Source organism: Camelus bactrianus, chromosome 32 (assembly GCF_048773025.1).
Source record: "Camelus bactrianus isolate YW-2024 breed Bactrian camel chromosome 32, ASM4877302v1, whole genome shotgun sequence".
Lineage (NCBI taxonomy): Eukaryota > Metazoa > Chordata > Mammalia > Artiodactyla > Camelidae > Camelus > Camelus bactrianus.
The window spans coordinates 19,312,861-19,332,405 of NC_133570.1; the positions used below are offsets into that span (position 1 = coordinate 19,312,861).

A 19,545-nucleotide genomic window follows, 5' to 3' on the forward strand; every position below is an offset into this window, starting at 1 on the left:
ACAGGCAGGAGAGACAAGCGCCAAAATCACTGCAATTTTGGCAGAAGGGATGCGATCAAGAAGGGGGAAGGGCACGTGGCACTCCGGAAGCCAGGGCCCTTGGTCTCTGGAGGCCTCTGTGCACTGTGTGTGGGAAGTCGGGCACCAGCACCTCAACTGGGGCCACCAAGGGGGTCGGCAGGGGCAGCCTGTCCTCTGGCCTGCAGCCTGCGTGCGTGTCTGCCCAACTCTGGGGAGCAGCAGGGGGAGGTGAGGCCAGGAGAGCCAGGCCAGGAGACAGGTGTGCGAGGTGTGGCCAGGGAGGGTGGAGGGGAAGAGGAAGAGAAAAGCAGTCCGCTAACCTCCAAGTCCTGCACCATGGGCACCAGCAGGGAAGGTGGACATGCAGCGACCAAACACAGGGAGACGGAAATTACCACCACTGGAGCCTCTGCCACAGCCCCACCCAACCGTGGGGCCCATGCACCCTGGCCGCCAGCGTGGCCGGGGAGCAGCGTCCGGAGGCTCATGCCTGCCCAAGACTTGGCTCGGGTGCAGGCTGAAGCAAAGCCTGGGCTCTCTGGGCCTGGGAGAGCAGCACGGCCTTAGGGACAAGCTCATGCTCTGCAGAATCCATGTCCTGACCAGGGTCAGACAAGCTGCTCAGAACCCACGTCCTCCGGGGAGGGCTCTCAGGCAGGGAGGAGTGGCAGGCGCGGGGGCCCAGCAGGGCCACTTCCCAGTCAGGCAGGCCTCTGGTCGACTGTGCCACCCCACAGAGCCCAATTTTACAGAATCTTCTAGTCCAACTCACTGTTCTGGGATCCAATTTGGTATCTTATCTGGGTAACTTCATGGGATTGTGCTGGAAGCTTTCTAAGATCAGATTTCTGGTGTGCATTCATACTAGGCTCAAAAGGACCCCAGTCCAACTGGGCTAGAGTGTTCCCCTCAGAGCTGACCCCTGGCCTGGGAAGGAGGGGGCAGGAGAGGCTGCCCAGGACAGGAAGGCAGAGGCCCCAGGGTGGGTAGGCAGGAGTGGGGGCCTCACCGTGAAGCTGGGGTTGCCGGGCTGGACGCGCAGCTCTGCCAGCACCCAGATGCCGTTAGTCAGCTTGAGGGACTGGTAGAGCATGTCCTGGCCCTCCACGTTCCTCTTGGCAACTGTGAAGATGTTGCTGCTCTGCAGCCTGCTGCTCACAGCCTCTGAGGGTCAGAAGGCCCCCCAGTCAGTGATGAGAGAGGCCTGGGGTACAGGTGAGGGGCAGAGTGGACTAGGGGCAGGCTCGGGAGCCCTACCGGCATTCAAGGGGCAGTCTCTGATCTGGAACTGGGCTTCATTCTCGTTGGGAATGTCCTTCCACGTGGCCAGGAACATCTGCCGGTCTGGAGGGGGTAAAGGTGTGACCGCGATAAACCTGTGGCCCGGCTCGGTAACCCTCAGCAGAAGTGGGTCGGGGGCGGTGTCACCTTGCAGCTGAGGACAGAACTAGCTCTGCCATGGTCCCTCCCGCTTCCCTGAGCAAAGCCTGAGCCCTGGGAGGGTGGCCAGCAGTGCTGTTCCCAAAAGACCCCAGCTTCCCACCTCTGGGCCTTAGATCTCTCCCCACCACGACCCACATCCACCCTCCTCCTGCTCTGGCCCCAGGCAGCCTGCTCATGAGTCAGTCTGCTTTACAGGGCTTCTGTGGGGACAGAGATGATGTGGGCAGGAGTGAGCCCTCTGGGCGTTGGGTGTCTTCTCAAGGGTTCCAGCCGGGGCATAGAGGATGGGCATCAGGTGTGAGGCATGGCCTGGGTTCCCTGCCTCGGAGGGGCCTGTGAGATGACTGTCTAGAGGCTGCAGGCAAGGCTGAGGGGCAGAGCAGAACCCAGGATGAGATAGCTCCCACATGGCATGGTCACCGGTGGGCAGAGCTGGCCAGACAAGACCCCGGGGGCCCCGGTGAGGGTATGACCCTCACTCCAGGCTCTGCAGGGGAGCCAGTGATTATGGACTCCATCATGGGGCAAAGCCAATCCATCCATTCTACAGACCCCAAGGGCGCCCTCATGACTCACCCATCTTCCCGTCCTCCACAAAGAGGATGTGCAGCGGGTACAAGGTGCTGAAGTAGAAGACGTCAATGTTGTTCTTTACGGCCACCTAGGAATAAGGGGGTCCCCAGTTAGCCCCTGATGCTCAGCACCATGTGTGAGGCCCCAGGAAGCACCTGTCCCCTGTGAGCCCACGGGAGCCAGTTCCCTCACGCAGCTTCCCTGGTAGCCACGACCCTCCACCCCGTAACCTGGCCTCCCCTGCCAGGTCTGTGTCCAAGAGTGCGACTCCACAGCCCAGCCCAGCCCAGCCCAGCCAGGCCCCAGACTGCTCCCTGAGGCTCCTCCTCAGGGCAGACCATTAAGGACTGTGGTGCTTGGTCTTGCCCGGAACACACCTGCAGGTTGTTCAGAGGCTCCATCTTCATGACCGAGCCCACCGTGTTGAGAGGCAGGGAGATCTCCACAGTCTGGTTGGGGCTGAGCGGTGCATGGACCTGGAGGGGGGCGGCGGGGGCCAGGCCAAAGCTGGGGAGAGAGAAGCCCCCGTGGGGACGGTGGGGGAGCAGATGCTGACACAGGACAGGTGGGCTCTGGAGCCTGGGCAGCAGCTGGCAGCAAGCCTCTCCAGTAAGCTGGCCTCATCCTAGGCCTTGACCCAGGCCAGGAGGACAAGCTCCTAACCCTCCCTCCACCCTCAGCGGCCACATGGACAGAAAGTCAGCCCTGGGCTGGCTGCAGGCCTAAATCCCATCTCTGCTCCTCTGTGTCCTCTGGGTGGCTCAGGTAAGTGCGGCCCAGCCCTGACCTGCCCTCAAGGAGCTCCACGTAATACCAGGGGCCTATAAGCTTCTTCTAACTTGAAAGCTCTGTGACCACTCAAGACTCGGGAGCAAACCCCCACCTCCCAGGAGGGATCCGACCGTCCCAAGCGAGATGCTGGTTTTACTGACTAGGCCAGAGCAGATCATAAGATGACCACAGAGAGATTCAGGAAGCCCTACTTCTCGGTAAAGCAGCAGGTGGACACATCAGGAAACTGCCCAAGAGGGTGTGGGTGAGAAACACCCCAGCCACAGGCTCTGGGAAGGTTAAGTCTCCATAGTATTGACTGAGACCATGAACTGATTGTTCACTGGGCCCAGGCTGGGCATTTGATATTAGAATAGTTCCTGTCATCATAAAAACAGCAGGAGGTATACAATCTCCCACCATCCAGGACACGGAGACTCAGGGAGGGGCAGGCCTATGCCCAGACCCTACAGGGTAAGTGGCACCGCTGAGATTCAGCACTTGAGCTGCCTGATCCCAGCCTGTGCTATGCCCATGACAGCGATCAGGCCTGCCTGGGACACAGCAGGAGATGACCTGCTGTGGGGGTGGGGGAACCCCAGGCCATCATGGTGGCCCAGTGCCCCAGGCTTTCCTGGGAGCTCTACCACTGCCCACTGTGTGACCTTGGGCAAGGCATTTGCCCTCTCTGAGCCCAGGTGTCATCACCTACTAAAAGGGAGGTAATGGCATCGACCTCACTGGGTTGTCAAGGTCTCAGCACAGGGCCTGGTACCCAGACAGTTTTCAACACACAGTAAGTTTGTTATGAGCGATAATCAGGACCACCCCTTGGAGCCTGGAGTGTTTTGTGGCCTCTAGGGTCACCTGAGGGTAAGTAGCAGAGCTGCCACCACCCTCCTCGGTCTGACAGAGGGTCGGGAACCACTAGCCCACAGGCTCTCCCTGAGGAAGCAGCCCCTTCAGTCAACTTCTTAGAGGCTCAGTTTGCTCATCACTAGAGCCGCTCAGGAAGAAGGATCATCAGGAGAGGCTGCTTGGGTTCCCCAGAGCCCTGACCTAGCTGGCCTGGTCCACGAAGACCCTGGGTGCCAAGCAGGAGACCTTCCCCACGACACTGGGAGCCTGGAGCAGCCACCACTCCCAGGGGCCCTGCCTGACGGTTTAATCCTGTCATGTAGGGGAGGCTGGCAGGCAGGCCTGCTCCACATCAGCCTTCTCGGAGCTGATGCAAGCCACTCAGGCCTTCAGAGGAGGCTCTGAGCTCCTGGTATGTGGGGTGCTTACAAAAGGTAGATTCCTAAGCTGGAGCTGGGGATTTTGTCAGTAAAATACCCCTCTGGGCACTGGGGGAAGGCAAAAATAAAGGTACTCTGTTGTCCACATAAAGAGGTCATAGGGGTGTGGAGGGTATCACTGCTTTAGAGAATTTTGACCTGAGATGTGGTTGTGAGGAACATTCTTCTTCATGAGAAAAGAGGCACTGGGCCCCGGCAGCCCTCAGCCCCTGCCTGCTCTCACTGGCATGGGCTCCAGACAGGCAGCCTCGGGGAGCTCACCTATTGCGGTTGAACTGGATGGCGAAGTCGGTCATGACCTGCAAGGCTTTGTTGGTCAGCTGTAGGTCCATGGAGATGGAGCCCACCTGGCGAGTGAAGGTGCCCGAGATCTCCAACCCTTTGGCCTTCATAGCCGGGAGCCAGACCTGCAGAGAAGACAATGGGGAAGGGGTGGTGTTCACCATGTCCCAAAACTCGACAGCCCATCTGAGAGTCCCTCCCCTGCCCCCTTCTTCCACCTAAAAGGGCCTCTCAGGTCGACCACATCTGCCTTTACCATTAGGGAATGACTGTGTGACTCCTGGGATGGGAGGGAGGACTCTGCATGGCCCGCCCAGGGCCCCCACCCCCGTGTGGCTGGAGCAGCGCTGGGTAGGGAGGCGCTTGGCATGCCCGAGGGCTGACCTGAGTCTCCGGAGGTCAAAAAAGGAACACTCAGAAGTAGGGCGGAGGGAGGCGATGAGACAAGCGGGCCCCTGCCAGCCTCCTGACGAGCCAAGGAGAGTCGAGAGCCCAACGGCACCCTGGGCCTCAGCCAGAGCCTGAGGCCTCCCTGGCTGCCACAGCCTGTCCTTCCTCGCAGAAGGCAGGGCTGGCCTTTTAACTGCACAAACTGGTCTGGCCGAGGACAGTACCTAAGGGGACCCCTCACCTGGCAGGCCTTCTGCTGTGTGCTTTGCTGCCCTTGTCATTTGAGTCTCAGCTCAAGAGCCACCTCCTCTGGGAAGCCCGTCCCCAGGCTCCTTCCCTGGGCTCCCACCTCAATGACGTTTTGGCAGATACACGGTCTCCTCTGTGCCCAGACAGCTCTTTGAGGGAAGGGCTCTGCTTTTCTGTCCTTGGATCCCTGCTCGGAGCTTGGTGTGGGACTGGTATTCAGGGGCTGGTATTCAGGAATGTTTGCTGAGCGAACAGCATGTGTTAGAGCCCTGCCCATGAGAGACACCCACGGGGCATCATCCTGTGGATGCGAAATGCCTCTCAGGCTGTCATTCTCACCTGGACGGTTTGCAGGCCCTCTCTGGTCAAAATGCTCAGGCCCCCAACGGCTTCACCAGGGTGCCCCCTGTCGGTGAATGTGCCACTGTCTCTCAAGTTGCCCACGTCAGGAACCAGAGCATCTGGGCACCAGTCCTCAGCCCACCTGGACCCCCACACCACAATCACATAGCCCTGGTCCTGTCAACGCCACCTCCTCCCATCTGCCACCAAATCCTCCGCTCTCCCCTCTCCACAGGCGCCACCATCAGAGTTCTCCAGGTGAGAAGGCAGCTACCCATGCAGCTGCCCAATTCTTCTGCCCCAAATTTCCACAGTAGTGAAAGCCATCTTTTAAAACGCAAATCTGATCATGGTGCCTTTAACTCGCCCACCCCCAATCCTGCAAGGCTTCCACTGCCCATGGCCTCCTGGCCTGGTGCCCTGCCCTCCCCAGGCTCAGTGTGAACCAGCTCCTCTGGCCCCCTCTCATACACTGTTCCCTCTGCTGGGAAAGGACTTCCCCACCCTCGCCCCGTCACACTTGGTAACCCTGATCATCCTTGGCTTCCCCCAGACAAATCTGTGAGGGCAGAATCTCATGGCCTTAGTTCTGAGCTGTGACTTGGCACACAGACAGCACTCAGGCTCCCATGGTGACGTCCCTGCTTCCTGCCCCTCCACCAGGCTTCCTTTCCCAGGTTCTTGCAGAACTGGCTCTTTCTGGCACTGTGACCATCATGACTGCTGAAGGTCAGGACCTTGACTCTCTCAGTCATTGTAGGTTTATGGAGTCTAGAACTGTCAGCACCCGCTGGCCCAGATGCTTGAGGAACTCCAAGTTCTTATACAGAGAGCCTCATCCAACCTCCACCAGGGGGATGGAGAATGACAGGTGGGTGGGGAATACACTTGCAACAAATGATTAGAGGTAGTCACTGCACCATGAGGAAAATGTGGCCCACATAACTACTGCTTCTGGACACACCCACATCCCAGAACCCTCCTGTAACTACAGTAGCGGGAGACAGTCCTGTCCATGTTGTAAGGACTCCTCCTCCAGGCAGCCTGCCCTGATTACTCCTAACCTGGCGATCCCCTCACCTCTTCCAGTCAGTACACTCATCTGGCCCTCCACTAAGACAAAGCAGGGATATACCTGTTAAAATGAACACACAAGCAGAGGGCCAGCTGATTCTGACAACCCACGACATTAAGGCAGGCTCATGGAGGTTCTCAAACACTTTGAGAGGTGATCACGTAAGGGTCAGGGGCAGAGGCTTTGGTGCCACAGTCCTACATTCAGTTCCAGACTCTGTCACTTACCAGCCACGTGACCTTAGGCAAAAGCACTCAGTTTTCTTAACTGCAACAGCACCATAAGCTGCTGGGAGAACTTGGTGGGAAGGTGGCTGTGCCTGGCCCTTGCAGTCCCCGGCACAGAAGTGTGTGGCTGCAAGCACTAGACTCGCCATCTGCTGGGTGCTCCTCAGGCCCAGATCCTGCCAGGAGGCCTGCCTGGGGGCTTGGGCTACCACCACTGCAGGGGTAGCAGGCACACCCGGGGAGGCTAGGCCAGGGCAGGTGCTGGCTCACAGCTCCCTAGTCATGAGGGAGATGTCACTGTGCTCCTGAAGCCCTGCTGTGTCCTGCTCTGGGGAGGGGACCACAGAAGAGAGAGAGGCTCACTCTGGTCGGGAACGAAGCGGCAGATGTGGGGTCTGACCTGAGGGTTTGCGAGGGGATCACGCAGCTTGCTCGATGCTGAGGACACAGCCTACGCTGTGCTATCTTTTGTGCCAGGCCTGCGTGCTCTCACACCCTGGACTTAGCCTCCCTTCCTTTGCCACGCCCCACCCAGCGAACAGCACTCCCCTTGCCCACTGCTCAAACCAGACGCCCCTCCCCACCAGCCCTACATCCTGCCCTTCCTACCTCCAGTCCAGCCTCTTATCTCCATCCCTAAAAGTCCCTTCCTTCCTTCCTTCCTTCTCCGGGCTGCCATCAGCCCTCGTTAGGGGAGAAGGGGTGCTGCCCTGGGTGGCCCAATGGGCAATGCGGGGCATCTTCACGCAGCCCAGTGTGGGGAAGGCACTGCATTTAGCCAGCCAGGGTCAGGGATGCTGGACATGCTGTCTTGGGGACAACAGTCTTCACAATGAGCCACTGTCCTGTAGCCCTTGAGTATTTTCTGCATGGTTTCAACATGCCCTGAAATTTCCAGGAAACTAAAGATAGTGAAAATCAAGCAAAGCCTGTTCTTTGTTTTGTTTGGAACTTTACTGGGAGTCAGTCACCATTTCAGAAACTAATGGCACCTCTGGCCACACCACTCCTGACACCCGAGCCACAAACGCTCCCTGTAGCTGTGGCATCAAAGTGACTCTGCACTTCTGCCCACACCCGACAACGTCATCAGGTCTTCTGGGGTGGGCGGGCCCAAGCCTTCACAGCACTGAAATACGTAATTCTAGTCTCTTTCTTTTATGTCTCCTTTACACAGTGACAGCATCTTATCATTTTTGAAATTCTATGTGTAGGTAGGATACATAGTCCACACATCTTATTTAATAGGAAAGGAGAGGGTGTTATAAAATGCTTATTATCAATAAGGGGCATTGGGTCAGACAGCACCGAGAACCACTGACCCAACTAGCTGAGACTTCCACCAGTTTTCTGGAAGGTGCAGGCTGTCTCTCAACCCAGGCCTGGAGCCCTCTCCCCATTTCTGCCTCACTAATTTTGACTTCATCAGCAGGCCTGAGCTTCAGTGACAGCCCCTCTGGGAAGCCTTCCTCAGGCCGCCACTCCTGACTCAGCACTCCTTCCCTGGGCTCCCACAGCCTGTGCCGCCCTCGGCATCGCACTGGCCAACAGCTGCTCCAGGAGCCCGTCCCCGCCGGCCTGAGCCGATTCCCCAGGGTGGGCCACTTAAGGAGCCCACATGTCAGCCTCTAACTTCTCTCTGCTCCTGCCACGAGAGGAGCATAGTACTTACTGCTTTGGGAGCCACATACGATCCTGACAAGGTGCCCACACCACTGGTCAAGTCAAAGAGGTCACTCAGGCCACTGCCCATGGGTGCTCCTAAGTTGGCTGGTACTGTTGCTGCTGGGGGTGCCACGAAGTTGGGGGCCCCGATCTGGAAAGGAAGGGGAAAGCATCAGAGGCAGACAGCAAAGGCAGGGACATTAGGGGCCTGGGATGAGTATGGCCACCTGGCCCTCTAGAAAATGGGTAGGGCAGAAGGGGGTACCACAGGGCTGCATTCATATCAACTCTAAGTCGCAGAAACAAGACAGAGTGGGGTGGGTGGAGAGGAGAGACTGAGCCCTCCTGTGCCCTGCAGGCCTCGAGCCTTTGGGGTGACCTCTGGGAAAGGGCTGGCGACACCCACAAACTAACATTCAGCCCACAGATAAAAGGGGTACCTGAGACACTGCTTGGAGGGGTTGTGCTCAGCAGACTGGAGCATGCCCTCCAGGATGTCAGAGACGGGGTATGGGGACTGAGAGGGCCGGCAAGCCTCAGGATGACAAGGCAACTTTGTCATAGGGTAGTGAGGACAGGGTGAGGAATTAATGGATATGGGGGCCCGGTGGCAGCTGGACGCCAGGCAGTCAAAGCAGAGGCTTCCAGGACACTGGACAGAGGCCAGGGCTAGCAGGGAGGGACTGCGTTGACATAACCCGACCCTTGGGATGCTGGGTGGGGGATTAGGAGCAGGGCCGAAGGCTTGGTGACACAAGGGTTGAACCGTACCCCTTCAGGCTCATCCCCCATCTCCAAGCAGAAGCAGGCAGGGTGAAGAGAACAGGCAGCCACATGCAGAGAGAAAAGTCAAGAAAGAAGACACAGAGAGATAAGAGAGGGAAAGAGGGAAAAGATTAGTCACTGCTGCTCCACCCAAAAGGGGCCTGGAGCAAGGCTGTGCGGGGCCAGGGGGGCCCAGACCGTCTGTCTCTGTGTAGGACTCTACCCCCGGGCCTCACTCAACCATCTCTGTCCTGTGTCAAAGCCCTTCCTACCCTTTTCTGTGCTGCAGCCTTGGGGACCTGAGCCAGGCATGGCCAAGTGACAAGGGACCTGCTGCCCCCTCCACCTGGCTCTACTGGCTGCCCGAAGAAGTCCCAGGGCAACACCCAGGCCAGTCTTACCACCCTCTTCACAGGGGAGGAGAGACTGGCTCTGATCTCTCATGAGCCCCTCAGACCTGCTGGGCTGCTGCCTCCCACCGCTGCAGGGTGCGGGGCGAGTGGACACAGGTATGGCTCTTCCAGCCTTACAGGGCCAAGGTGCCTGTGGGGCTGGACTTGGGGGAAGAGGGTAGGACAGGCCCTACCCTGTCCCAGGTCTCTTGCACTTCAGCAGCCAGGCAAGGGGCTAAATCCTGTGTCTGCCATTTAGCAGCTGTGTGCTCTTAAAGGGAAGGACATGACCCCTATAAGCTGCAGCGTCTCACCTACGTGTAGAGAGCTAATGACCACATCGAAGGCAAATGTACCTGAAACCCATGGTTGGCGTCTGGCAGAGAGGGTGTTCAATGATCACTTGCTCCTCTGAAGACCATTATCAACCTCACCCAGAGGGGGCCCCGGGACGTACCAGGCTGTCTAGGCCACCGCCAAGAAGGTCCACAGCTCCCATCTGGACCGAGGAGGTGGCCAGGGGTGGGCCACTCACTGGCGGGCCGAGGTCTAGGTTGAGGAGGTCGCCCAGCAGGTCACCCTGGGTGGGGATGACATCCAGCTGCTCACCAGGGGGCGCTCCAGCAGGGGCCGTCTCAGGGCTCTCTGTGCTCTCACTCCTGCCAGGACACGGGGGAGAGGTTCAGCAGGGTAGGGGGTCATGCTGTCCCAGGGAGGCCAGAGTTCCCAGTCTCCAGGATCCACCCCCAGGACAGGCACCTGGTCTCCTCACTGTCCCAGAAGTCTGTGTCCCCCTTCCTCCCTACTTCCCCGCCTGATTCATCTTTTCGGCTCTCCGAGAGCCAGCTTCAAGGGCTGAGTGAAGGGAGAGCCGTCTGTATTCCCAGCACTCAGCCCACTCTAAAGAGAAGGCTAGATGCTGGTCCCTGGAGGCCTGGACAACCAGGCCAATGACCCCCAGAGTGGCAGGAGGAAGACGTGAAGAACAGGGCTCTAGAATCAGACAGAATGGGGCCTGAGCCCAGCTCTGCTGCACCGGACACCGGTGCTCTCCATGCCTGTTGTCCCCGTCTGTTAAGTGGGGACATCTCTCAGAGCTGCTGTCCCCTAGTCAACACCTGGTGTGTAGTAAGCAGTCACTGAAAGGTCGCTAGAATTGTAACGTTTCTCAGAGTTGGGCCTCACAGGGACATCACGTGAGGCCTGAGTGCCCATGCTCTTGAACGGAGGCACAGGGGAGGCTCTGTCCAGCGCCCAGCCCGCTGCACTCACGAGGCGGTGCGGGGTGGCAGGCTCTTGTGCACAACGCCCCGGCCTCCCTCCACGAAGGCGCTGGGCGGCTTGTGGTAGACAGAGGCCAGCGTGCCGATGTAGCAGATGAGCTCGTCCAGCAGCGTGGGCTCGATGAGGTCCGTCTCCTCAGAGATGAGTGGCTTCTCGGCCAGCACCACCTCCTTGGCAGCCACAGGGTCCGTGGAGAGCAGGCGCCAGTAGATGTAGCCACGGTCCCGCAGGTCCGGGTTATCTGAGTCCTGGGAGGTGACGAGAAGACCATGAAACTCAGGACAAGCGGGTGAAAGGAAGCGGAGCGCCCTTCCTGTAGTCCCATGACACTGGCAGGATCACAGGGCCTCTGATGACAGCAACCTGAGCACTCCTGGGAGCCTGTCCCTAAGCTGCTTGAACAGACACAGCCCAGCCAGTTTCCACTCCAGCCCGGCTGCGAGCAGGCCAGCCCACCTGTCTCCATGTCCTACCCTCTCCACTGTCTGCCTTCCCTGCTTCTCACCCACTTCTCTCTCCTCCCTCGTTTATGGTCTGGCTCAGTGTCACCACCTGCCCCTGCTCCGCCTTGATTTGTTTGTGACTGAGCTTCCTGAGCAGGGATCTGGGGTTGCTCTGGGGACAAACCCCAGTGGTGCCAGTTTTAGGGGCAGGATCAGCCAGGTCTGGCTCCTTGGACCAAAGCTGCCTCCGTGGAGCAGGGGCTGCGCTGGGCACAGGGGGGAGGCTGTGCACCCACCTGAGTGGCCAAGCTGAGGACCTGCTGCACCAGCTCCTGGGTCTCTGTTGGTTTCTTCAGAAATAGTTTCACAATGGCTGTTAGCAGCTGCAGCTGGACCTGCGGGAAGACAGAGAGGAGATGGGGAAGAAGGAGTGTGAGTTTCCCGTGGGGTCAGTAGGAAACCAAATGAGGACCTCAAAAAGGGAAAAGGGTGTTCAAGGGCAGAAAATTACTTTTCTGGGCTTGGGGTTGGCCAGGCAAACAGGCCAAGGCCAGCAGGGGTGTTGGTTGTGTTGAGTAGCCTGGACCTTGGCGTCACCACTCAGGAAGCTGGCCTTGGTACTATCTGGCAACCCCAGGCAGGCTGGGGGCTGCTGCCCAGCCCCAGGGTCCCAAGAATCTGCCACAGCTCTGGGACCCATAGTGCCTTCAGGAGCTCACAGCTTACAAAGGCAACAAGTGTGGTGTGCCTGATACACTTATAAAAGACCCTTGGTCAGCAAGTGGAGAGAGTGCCAGGGAGCCCAGTGGACGGGTCAGCAGGGCCCGCCCACCAGCTGGTGACTGAGGAACTGTGCTGTCACCTGTATGTCCCTCCTGTTGCCCCCCGCCCCACTTCTGCAGCCTGCTGCACCCCCTCATTGGCGCCACCCCACGGTACTGGAAATGCTTTCCAGCCACTGGACTGTCCCATGGAGAGACAGGGACTGTGCCTGTCACTGCTGCATCCCTGGTTACTGTTCATTCCAGTGCCTTGTGCAGAACAGGCACTTGAGAAAAACTTGCTGACTGGGAAAATTCCTCTGAAAGAACAATTCTCTGTACATAGCCCTTCCTTAGCCTCGTCTCATTTTTGTCAGCCCTGGGACAGGAGGACAGCCTGAGGCTCCTGAGCCTGGACTGTGCCAGGGACAGGCCTGGGCAGGGTGGAAATGGGGCTGATGGCAACTCCTGGGCCTGTCCAGCAGGAGGGCACTTACAAAACAAATGGCTTAACTGCCCTGATAACATGGGGTGGGCCGACAGAGGGAGGCAGGACTGAGGGGACTGAGCATCCAGAGTCCCTGCGATTGGTGACACCCAGGCCAATGGCAGAGGAGCAGGCTGGCTGTTTCCAAGGCAGGAGGTGGCTCAGGGACTGGCTTCCAGACCTGACAGGGTGGCCGAGGAAAAGCCATTTACCCACAGTCAGTGAGGGAGCTGCAGGGCCTACCTTGGGGGGTTCTTGTGAGCTGAGAAGATGGCAACTCATGGCACCTTACTTGGAGCCAGAGTTAGCTCACGCCGCATCTGAACTCTGATCTACCGCTTCCCCGCTGGTGACTCCGGACATGTTATATAACTCCTGAGTCTGTTTCCTCATCTATAAAATGGGTGTAGCACCTCACACGTTGACGGGAGAAGTCAGTGAAGAACCTATCATGTCCCCTGCCCAGGGCACAGCAGCTGTCATCATCAATGTCACCACAACCACCACTCGGGGACTCTCTACCAGGTTTTCCCCAACCCCAGGCAGCCACTGTGCTGCCTGGGAACAGGCCGCGCTCAGCTCCCTCCCCGGCTCTCTCACCCCAGAGCCAGTTCAGGGCACCCCCCTGCAAAGATGCCGCCGCCCCTGCCCTCCAGACAGGCCAGACAGTGCTCCCTGCCCCATGGCTGGAGAGGACGACCGGGCTCAAACAGACAACCTAAAATAAGTTCTCCAATTTATTATCTTACAAAAGCTCTGAACTCTGCTGTGAACCCAAGAGGCAAAGGAAGCAGGCCACCTAATTAAAACATCACCACCCAACTGCTAAGCACTGGAGCGGGCAGTTTACATACATCATCCAATAAGCTTTGCTAGAACCCTGTGTGAGAAACAAGGAAATGGGCCTAGTGGGTTTAACGCTCCAGGACCCAGAGCAGGGGAGGAGCCACGGCTAGAAATGCCCCCAGAGGGCATCCTCTGCAGCCAACCCGACAGGACTTGATTGCAGGAGCAAAACCAGCCCAGGTGGGGCTTTGCTTCTCAGAGACAAGGGAGGGAGGCTGGTGGGTGGAAGTGGAGGCGGCCCTGGGGGAGCCTGGCAGCTGGACTTGGCAGGTGGCAGTGGGAATCGGTGGGAATTACTACTCCTATTTTGTGATGGACACCTGTTGTTTTTGCCCACCCAGCATCCAGTGAATCTTCTGGTAACAAAAATGCTGGCTTTCCTTCATCCCTCTCTATGCCCCTCAATCCACGGAGACCGGATATGCATCTGACAGACCTGGCCATCCCAAAGTCACAGTGACTGGCTCAGGGTAATGCGAACAGGCCTGGACTGCTGCTGGAACTTCGGAGGCGAAAGCAGTTACAGGGCCCACTAAGCGGTAAGAACACAGCCTGCAACAATGACCCTTCATAGGCCCCACTGGTTGGAGCCTGACCAAGGGAGATGCCACCCAAGGGAGGCTGCCACCATCCAAGCACCTTTCACCCAGGGGTGCAGGAGAGAGTGCACTCCTTGGACTTAGCTACAGTAACGTGTCAGTCCCCTTTTCTGCCTGGGCAAGTATGCTTTTAAACCAATTCTGACCAACACCACCATTAATGAGTGCTTATTATGGGCTGTGCATGTGCTGGGGACATTACACAAAGCATCCCACTTAACTTTCAGAGCACAAGATGAGGGAAAGTCTTATGATCCTCATTTTGTAAATGAGGAATCCAAGGCTCAGAGAGGCAAAGGGTTAGCATAGAGTCACCGAGCCAAGGGGCAGAAGCAGGGTCTGGACTCTAAGGTCCCTGATTCAGAGTCCAGGCTCTGATCCCCTGGGTTCCACTGCTCCAGCTGGGCAGCTAAGAAGTCTGTGCTCACAGACATTTTAAAGGCCCCCATGCACAAGCAGACAGTTCACGGGAAGAGGGATGCAAATGAAAAGATGCTCAACCCCACTTGAAACAAAAATGTAAACAAAACTATCCTGAGGTCCCGCCTGCTATTGATCTGATTGGCAAAAATAAAGTTTGAGGATGCACTTGGCTGGGAAGGAGGTGAGGAGAGCGCTATCCCACCTCTGAGAAAGGAGTGTAAACTAGAGTAATCCCTGAAATCTGCTTGCAGCCACCCGACCTCCAGCGTGCAGGCCCTCTCCTGCTGCTCCTCCTCCTTAGACTGCCCTCCAGCTGAACCTGCGGGTGTGCTTCATGCACGTTATTCACAGCAGTGCCGCTTAAAAGCGTAGGAGGGCTGGGCACCTAACTACCCACTGGGAGTGTAGTGCCGAAGAGCTGGCTAGTGTTCCTAAGCGTGAGAAGGCTGTGATGTGCCTTTTGGAGAAAACACACATTAGATAAGTTATGTTCGGGCATGAGTTACAGTGCTGTGGCCGTGAGTTCAATGCTAGTGACTCAATGGTATATATCGAACACAATGTCCCTGAACAGAGACACACACAAAACAAGGTTATATATTGACCAGCTAACAAAAATGCTGTGACCAGGGGCTTGTAGGAACCCAACTCTATTTCTGCTGAGAGCGCTGGTTTAGTACTTACCAAGTCAGCATTTGTGGTGACTTCATAGAACGTAAGTACCATAAATGATGAAAACTGACCATTTATGTCTATGTGGAGGACCAGGCTGGTGCATTCCTAAACTATCTCTGCAGGTATCCCCTAGAAACCAGTAAATAACACTGGTGTTCTCTGGCGGGAGAACTCATAACCAGGAAAGTGGTAGGAAAACAAAATTTTCGAATTTTCGACATGTCCTTTTGTATCTTTTCAATTTTGAGCCAATTCAATGTATTACCCATCCAAAGGTAAACACAAAATTAAAACGAACCAAAGACTTGCCTGCCTTCAGTGTACACCATCACAGACTGTCCTCACGTGTTCCCTTAGGTCCTGTAGCGTGGGAGGAAAGGGGGCTACACCTGTCACCTGTACATCACTTACCTGTCTGTCCACACTGTCAGTGCAGTCTCAGGAGGGCAGGGCCCTAAGGTCGGCTGGCTGAGGGGAGGGTTTCAGGGCAGGATGGACAGCAGCGAGCCCGAGCTGCCGGTCACGACCCCGAGCCGGCCTGCTCGACAGCTCACCTGGGTGCTCTCGTCATGGAAGCCCTCGAGGAAGCTCTCCAGCAGCTCGTCCGCGTTATCTATCCTCTCGGCGTACTCGCCCACAATCCAGATCATGGCAGCCCGGGCCTCGGGCTCGTCCAGGGAGTCCAGGTTCTCACACAGTGTGGCGATCACGCTCTCGTACCTGGAGACCGGGCACAGCTGGCGTGTGAGCACTGAGGGAGCCTAGGCAACCAGGGAGGTCCAGGAGGGGCTGGGACAGACAGGCGCTGCCCCACAAGACCTCGAGAGGATCTGAGTTCTACCTGTTACATTTTAGTACTTATTTGGCTCTGGGAGCAGAGCAGTGGCAACTCAGGAGAAGTAAGAAAAACCAAAGGGTTTCCGTTGAGAATACTATTTGGGGCGGAGCAGTAAGAAACAGGGGAGAGGCTCCTTGCTTTCCCGTCTGCCATCCCCATCCCCAGTAGCCACATCACCCTGACGGGCAGGGCGGCCACGTACTTGTTGGGGTACTTGCGGAAGATGTCCTTGATGACCACGATGGCTTCCTGGACCACATAGTTGACCTTGGTCTGGATGAGATCGAGCAGTGTGCTCACGCAGCGCTCGGCAGATTGCTGTGTGGGAAGAGGAGCATGTGGGCAGAGCCTTGCACCCATTTCTAACAGAATCTCTGCCCAACATGGGCTCAGTCACACCTTGTCCACCTGCCTTTTCAATAGCAGGAAAACAGGGGAACACTAACAGGTGGGAGAATGAGTATAAAATGATGGTCTTGGGATGGCAGGAGCACAGGGAGATAGAATTAGACTGAGCAGAAGGCCAGCAGAGCTTCTGAGAGCAGGAGCATCTTTGGAGCTCTTTCAGGCCAAGACCTGAGGGCAGTGGGACAATGCTCCAGCCTGCCCCACCTCACAGCTACTCGCTCCACAAAATGGGCTCCTGTGACAAAAACACTTAGGAAGTCTCTGCTTGACTAGCCCTCCCCATACCCCGTCACTCCAACATGCTGCACTAATGCTCTGTGGGAGAGATTTCTCAGACTGCCATCACGGGAAGACATCTCAGGGGCTGGGCTGAAGTGACCAGCCATCCCAGATCCCCTACCCTGCCGTGGACCCATTTAAGGAACGTCAGATCAGTGGTCAAGGAACATCTCCACAGGCAGAGGATGGGAGGGCTGAAATGTCAGGACACAGGGGTCTGAATGACCCCCAGAAATTTGGAGACAAGGGCATCTGGACAGCTGAATCATATTTGCCAAAACGCAAAGCCCCTGCCCCAAAGCTCCAAGAAGTGAAAGCTAAGTCTACCAGGGCCACCGCCAGCTTGAAGCTGCCCCACTGCTGTAGCTAATGCTGCAGGAGAACCCATCATCTGCAGCAACTCAAAGGCCTAAGGGAGATTACAGATGAGAAGGCGCCCAACCAAATCTGCACCGTGGGTGTCTTAGGGGCTCCAGTGGTGATCCTCAGGCCTTCCTGGACCACAAGCAGCTGGCAGATTCTGCTTGAATCAGACTGGTTTCCAAGTTTCAGCTTCCTTTCCCTTCTTTCTCCCCCCAGGCCAAGAACAGAGCCTCACCTCCACCTTGATGGCGCAACGGCCAATGGCTCGCACAGCTTTCCGTACAAAGTCCACATCCACCTCTGTTGCGTACTCTTTCAGCTCCGCCAGCACCTGTAGCCCAAAGAAGATGGAGCTAGGAGGATCTCGCTGGGCAACCTCCTGAACACCCCTGGGCTGTGGGTATGCACAGACTCCTAGAAGGATGGGGTTTTGCCTCTTGTTCGAGGTGGACGTCCTAAGGGAGGGAGACAGCTGACAGGTGGCCCCAGAAGAAAGCAGGAAGGACTAGTTGGCCAGGCTAGACAGCCCTTGTTTCGGCTGATCTAGCTAACACATCCACCTCACCACCACTTTTCGATGGGTGGATGACAGTAACAACAGAGAACAAACTCCTTAATCACAGAAACATCAGTTATTGTTTGCTAAGTGCTGGGCCCCTGGCCACCACCCCCTGCCGACCTGGGCGATGTTGGCCTGGGAGGCCAGGCGGATCATGATGTCCAGCTTCTCCAGCTTCACATAGATGGGGTCGTTGTACTTCACAAAGAACACCTTCATCTCGTGCTTCAGGATCTCAGGCCTGGTAGTGGGGCACGAGTGCCCGAAGAGCAAAGAGCAAGTCATAAACCCTGTGAGAAAACCCCTTCCATGTCCGCTGGCACATTTCTGGGGTCTGACGTGGAGCCTGACACCTGTGAAGGTGGGCACCCCTACGGCCACACGCTCCTGGGCAGAGGACCTGCTGACCAAGGTTCTGACTGGCCCCTGCGTGTCCAACCACATCCCAGGAAGGGAAGAGGAAACATGAGCAACAGACAGTTCATGTTCAAGAGGCTGCAGGCACCAGGTGACGGGCTTGGGGATCAGGTCTCAGTTTCAGTCCTAGCTTGTGACCCCAGGCCTGTTCCTCACTCGCGAAATGGGAAGTGTTCTGTTTCGGAAGCATAACCACTGCAGGCCTGGGTCTCTGGTCTTAGAAAGGCCTGGTGTCTGGACATTCAGCTTCCAGGAGCTCTCTCACCATTCCCTAAATGACAAAGGTGGTTATCCATGCCTTGACCATTTGTATACACAACATGATTTATGCTGCACACCTTCTTTCCTTCCAGGAGCCTGGGATTTTGGTGGGTGCCAGGCAGAGGGTGCTTATATGACTTGCCCCCAGTAAAAACCCAGGGTGCTAAATCTCGAACAGGCATCTCTGGGCAGAAACACTATGCACATGTTGCTGCATTTTGTTGCTGGGGAGGGGTGTGCTCTGTGTGCCCCACCAGGGGAGGGAGGGAACACAAGGAAGCCCACACGAGGATTCCTCCAGACTCCACCTATCTGTCTCCCTCATGACCCAGCTAGGCAACCCCACTAGGTCAATAAATCACGGCTGTGAGAATGATGTGCCGACTCCCGTGAGTCCTTCCAGTGAATCTTTGAACGTGGGGGTCCTGGGAACCCCAACAGACACCTACACAACAGGGCCGCTGTGAGAGGTGGACAGGAGGCATCTAGCACCATCCATGCCTACCTCAGAGAAGGCACTTGCCAGGCAGGAGCTGTCTCAGCGCCACTGCTGCTCCAGGCACTACCCACCTCATTTTCCATAGCTGAGGAACCTGAGCGGGGAGGGGCTGGCGCTCGGTCACACATCTACTGCTAACGAGGGTGGGCGGAAGCAAGATGAGAGTTACTGTCCCCACCTGACTCCTACTCCCATGCCCATTCCAGGACAGAAAGGAGGAACAAGAAGAATGAGGACAGATGGCGAAGGGGAGAAGATGCTGCAGAGAGAAAGGAGGGACTCCGCCCAGGGTGGTACCCAGCGCTGCTGAGCAAGCTGCTGGGAGGTCCCGGCCCAGCCAGGAGCCTCTGTTGTGCCCGGTGCGGAGCAGGATCCTGAGCGGGGAAGCAGGAGGACGTGGTTTCTGCAATCAGGACTCATCACAGCTGCCCAAGCACATGTTGGGCCTGGGCCTGGTGGCGCCTCAGCAACACGCACAACGTCTCAGGAGGTTTGCCATGCTGAATACGGCACAGGGAGCCCTTCCTGCTGGGCAGACCCACAGGCCACTGCACCTTACTAACCCCACGCTGCAGCTGGGATCCCTGGTCTCATCCCTTCGCCTAGGCACTCGGAAAGCTTTTCCAAATGTACACCCGAACCTTCACAAATGTCCCAATTCCACTGATGTTTCTGGGCCCTGACGCGTGTGCCAAGAACCAGGCTGATGTTACAGGGACAGGGAGCAGGCGCCATCTTCCAAGAGAGAACGTCTGTGAGGGGCCCTGGGTCAGCTGGTGAGTCAGTCACTGAGTGAGCCATCTGACCAAAGAGGCTGGAGGCTGGCCCCACTCCAGGGAGCTGCCGGGCCCCTCACGGGATCGTTCCTGAGAACCTCTTCTGCTCTGCACCCTTACTTTTTAGCCCCATC

The 19,545-nt window shown here is 57.2% G+C and overlaps 1 protein-coding gene and 1 non-coding gene across 5 annotated transcripts in view; both read right to left on the bottom strand.

Moving 5' to 3' along the window:
• The window catches only part of AP1B1 (adaptor related protein complex 1 subunit beta 1), a 44,389-nt gene that overhangs the window by 1,383 nt on the left and 23,461 nt on the right, over positions 1 to 19,545 (bottom strand). For 3 of the 4 annotated variants that reach the window (XM_074356774.1, XM_074356775.1, XM_074356776.1), the window contains 14 exons: positions 17,579 to 17,699; positions 17,135 to 17,230; positions 16,052 to 16,167; positions 15,566 to 15,731; positions 11,517 to 11,615; positions 10,766 to 11,025; positions 9,951 to 10,152; positions 9,108 to 9,128; positions 8,344 to 8,487; positions 4,368 to 4,513; positions 2,415 to 2,544; positions 2,041 to 2,125; positions 1,279 to 1,365; positions 1,031 to 1,185 (listed from right to left, as the gene is read on the bottom strand). In XM_074356774.1, coding sequence (XP_074212875.1) covers positions 1,031 to 1,185; positions 1,279 to 1,365; positions 2,041 to 2,125; positions 2,415 to 2,544; positions 4,368 to 4,513; positions 8,344 to 8,487; positions 9,108 to 9,128; positions 9,951 to 10,152; positions 10,766 to 11,025; positions 11,517 to 11,615; positions 15,566 to 15,731; positions 16,052 to 16,167; positions 17,135 to 17,230; positions 17,579 to 17,699 — 1,828 coding nt within the window. The remainder of the gene's footprint in view (positions 1 to 1,030; positions 1,186 to 1,278; positions 1,366 to 2,040; positions 2,126 to 2,414; positions 2,545 to 4,367; positions 4,514 to 8,343; positions 8,488 to 9,107; positions 9,129 to 9,950; positions 10,153 to 10,765; positions 11,026 to 11,516; positions 11,616 to 15,565; positions 15,732 to 16,051; positions 16,168 to 17,134; positions 17,231 to 17,578; positions 17,700 to 19,545) is intronic. The other variant, XM_074356777.1, reaches the window with a different exon arrangement.
• LOC123615750 (small nucleolar RNA SNORD125) lies at positions 3,756 to 3,852 on the bottom strand. Its single transcript, XR_006723427.1, has one exon. It is a non-coding gene; the product is annotated as a small nucleolar RNA SNORD125 (small nucleolar RNA).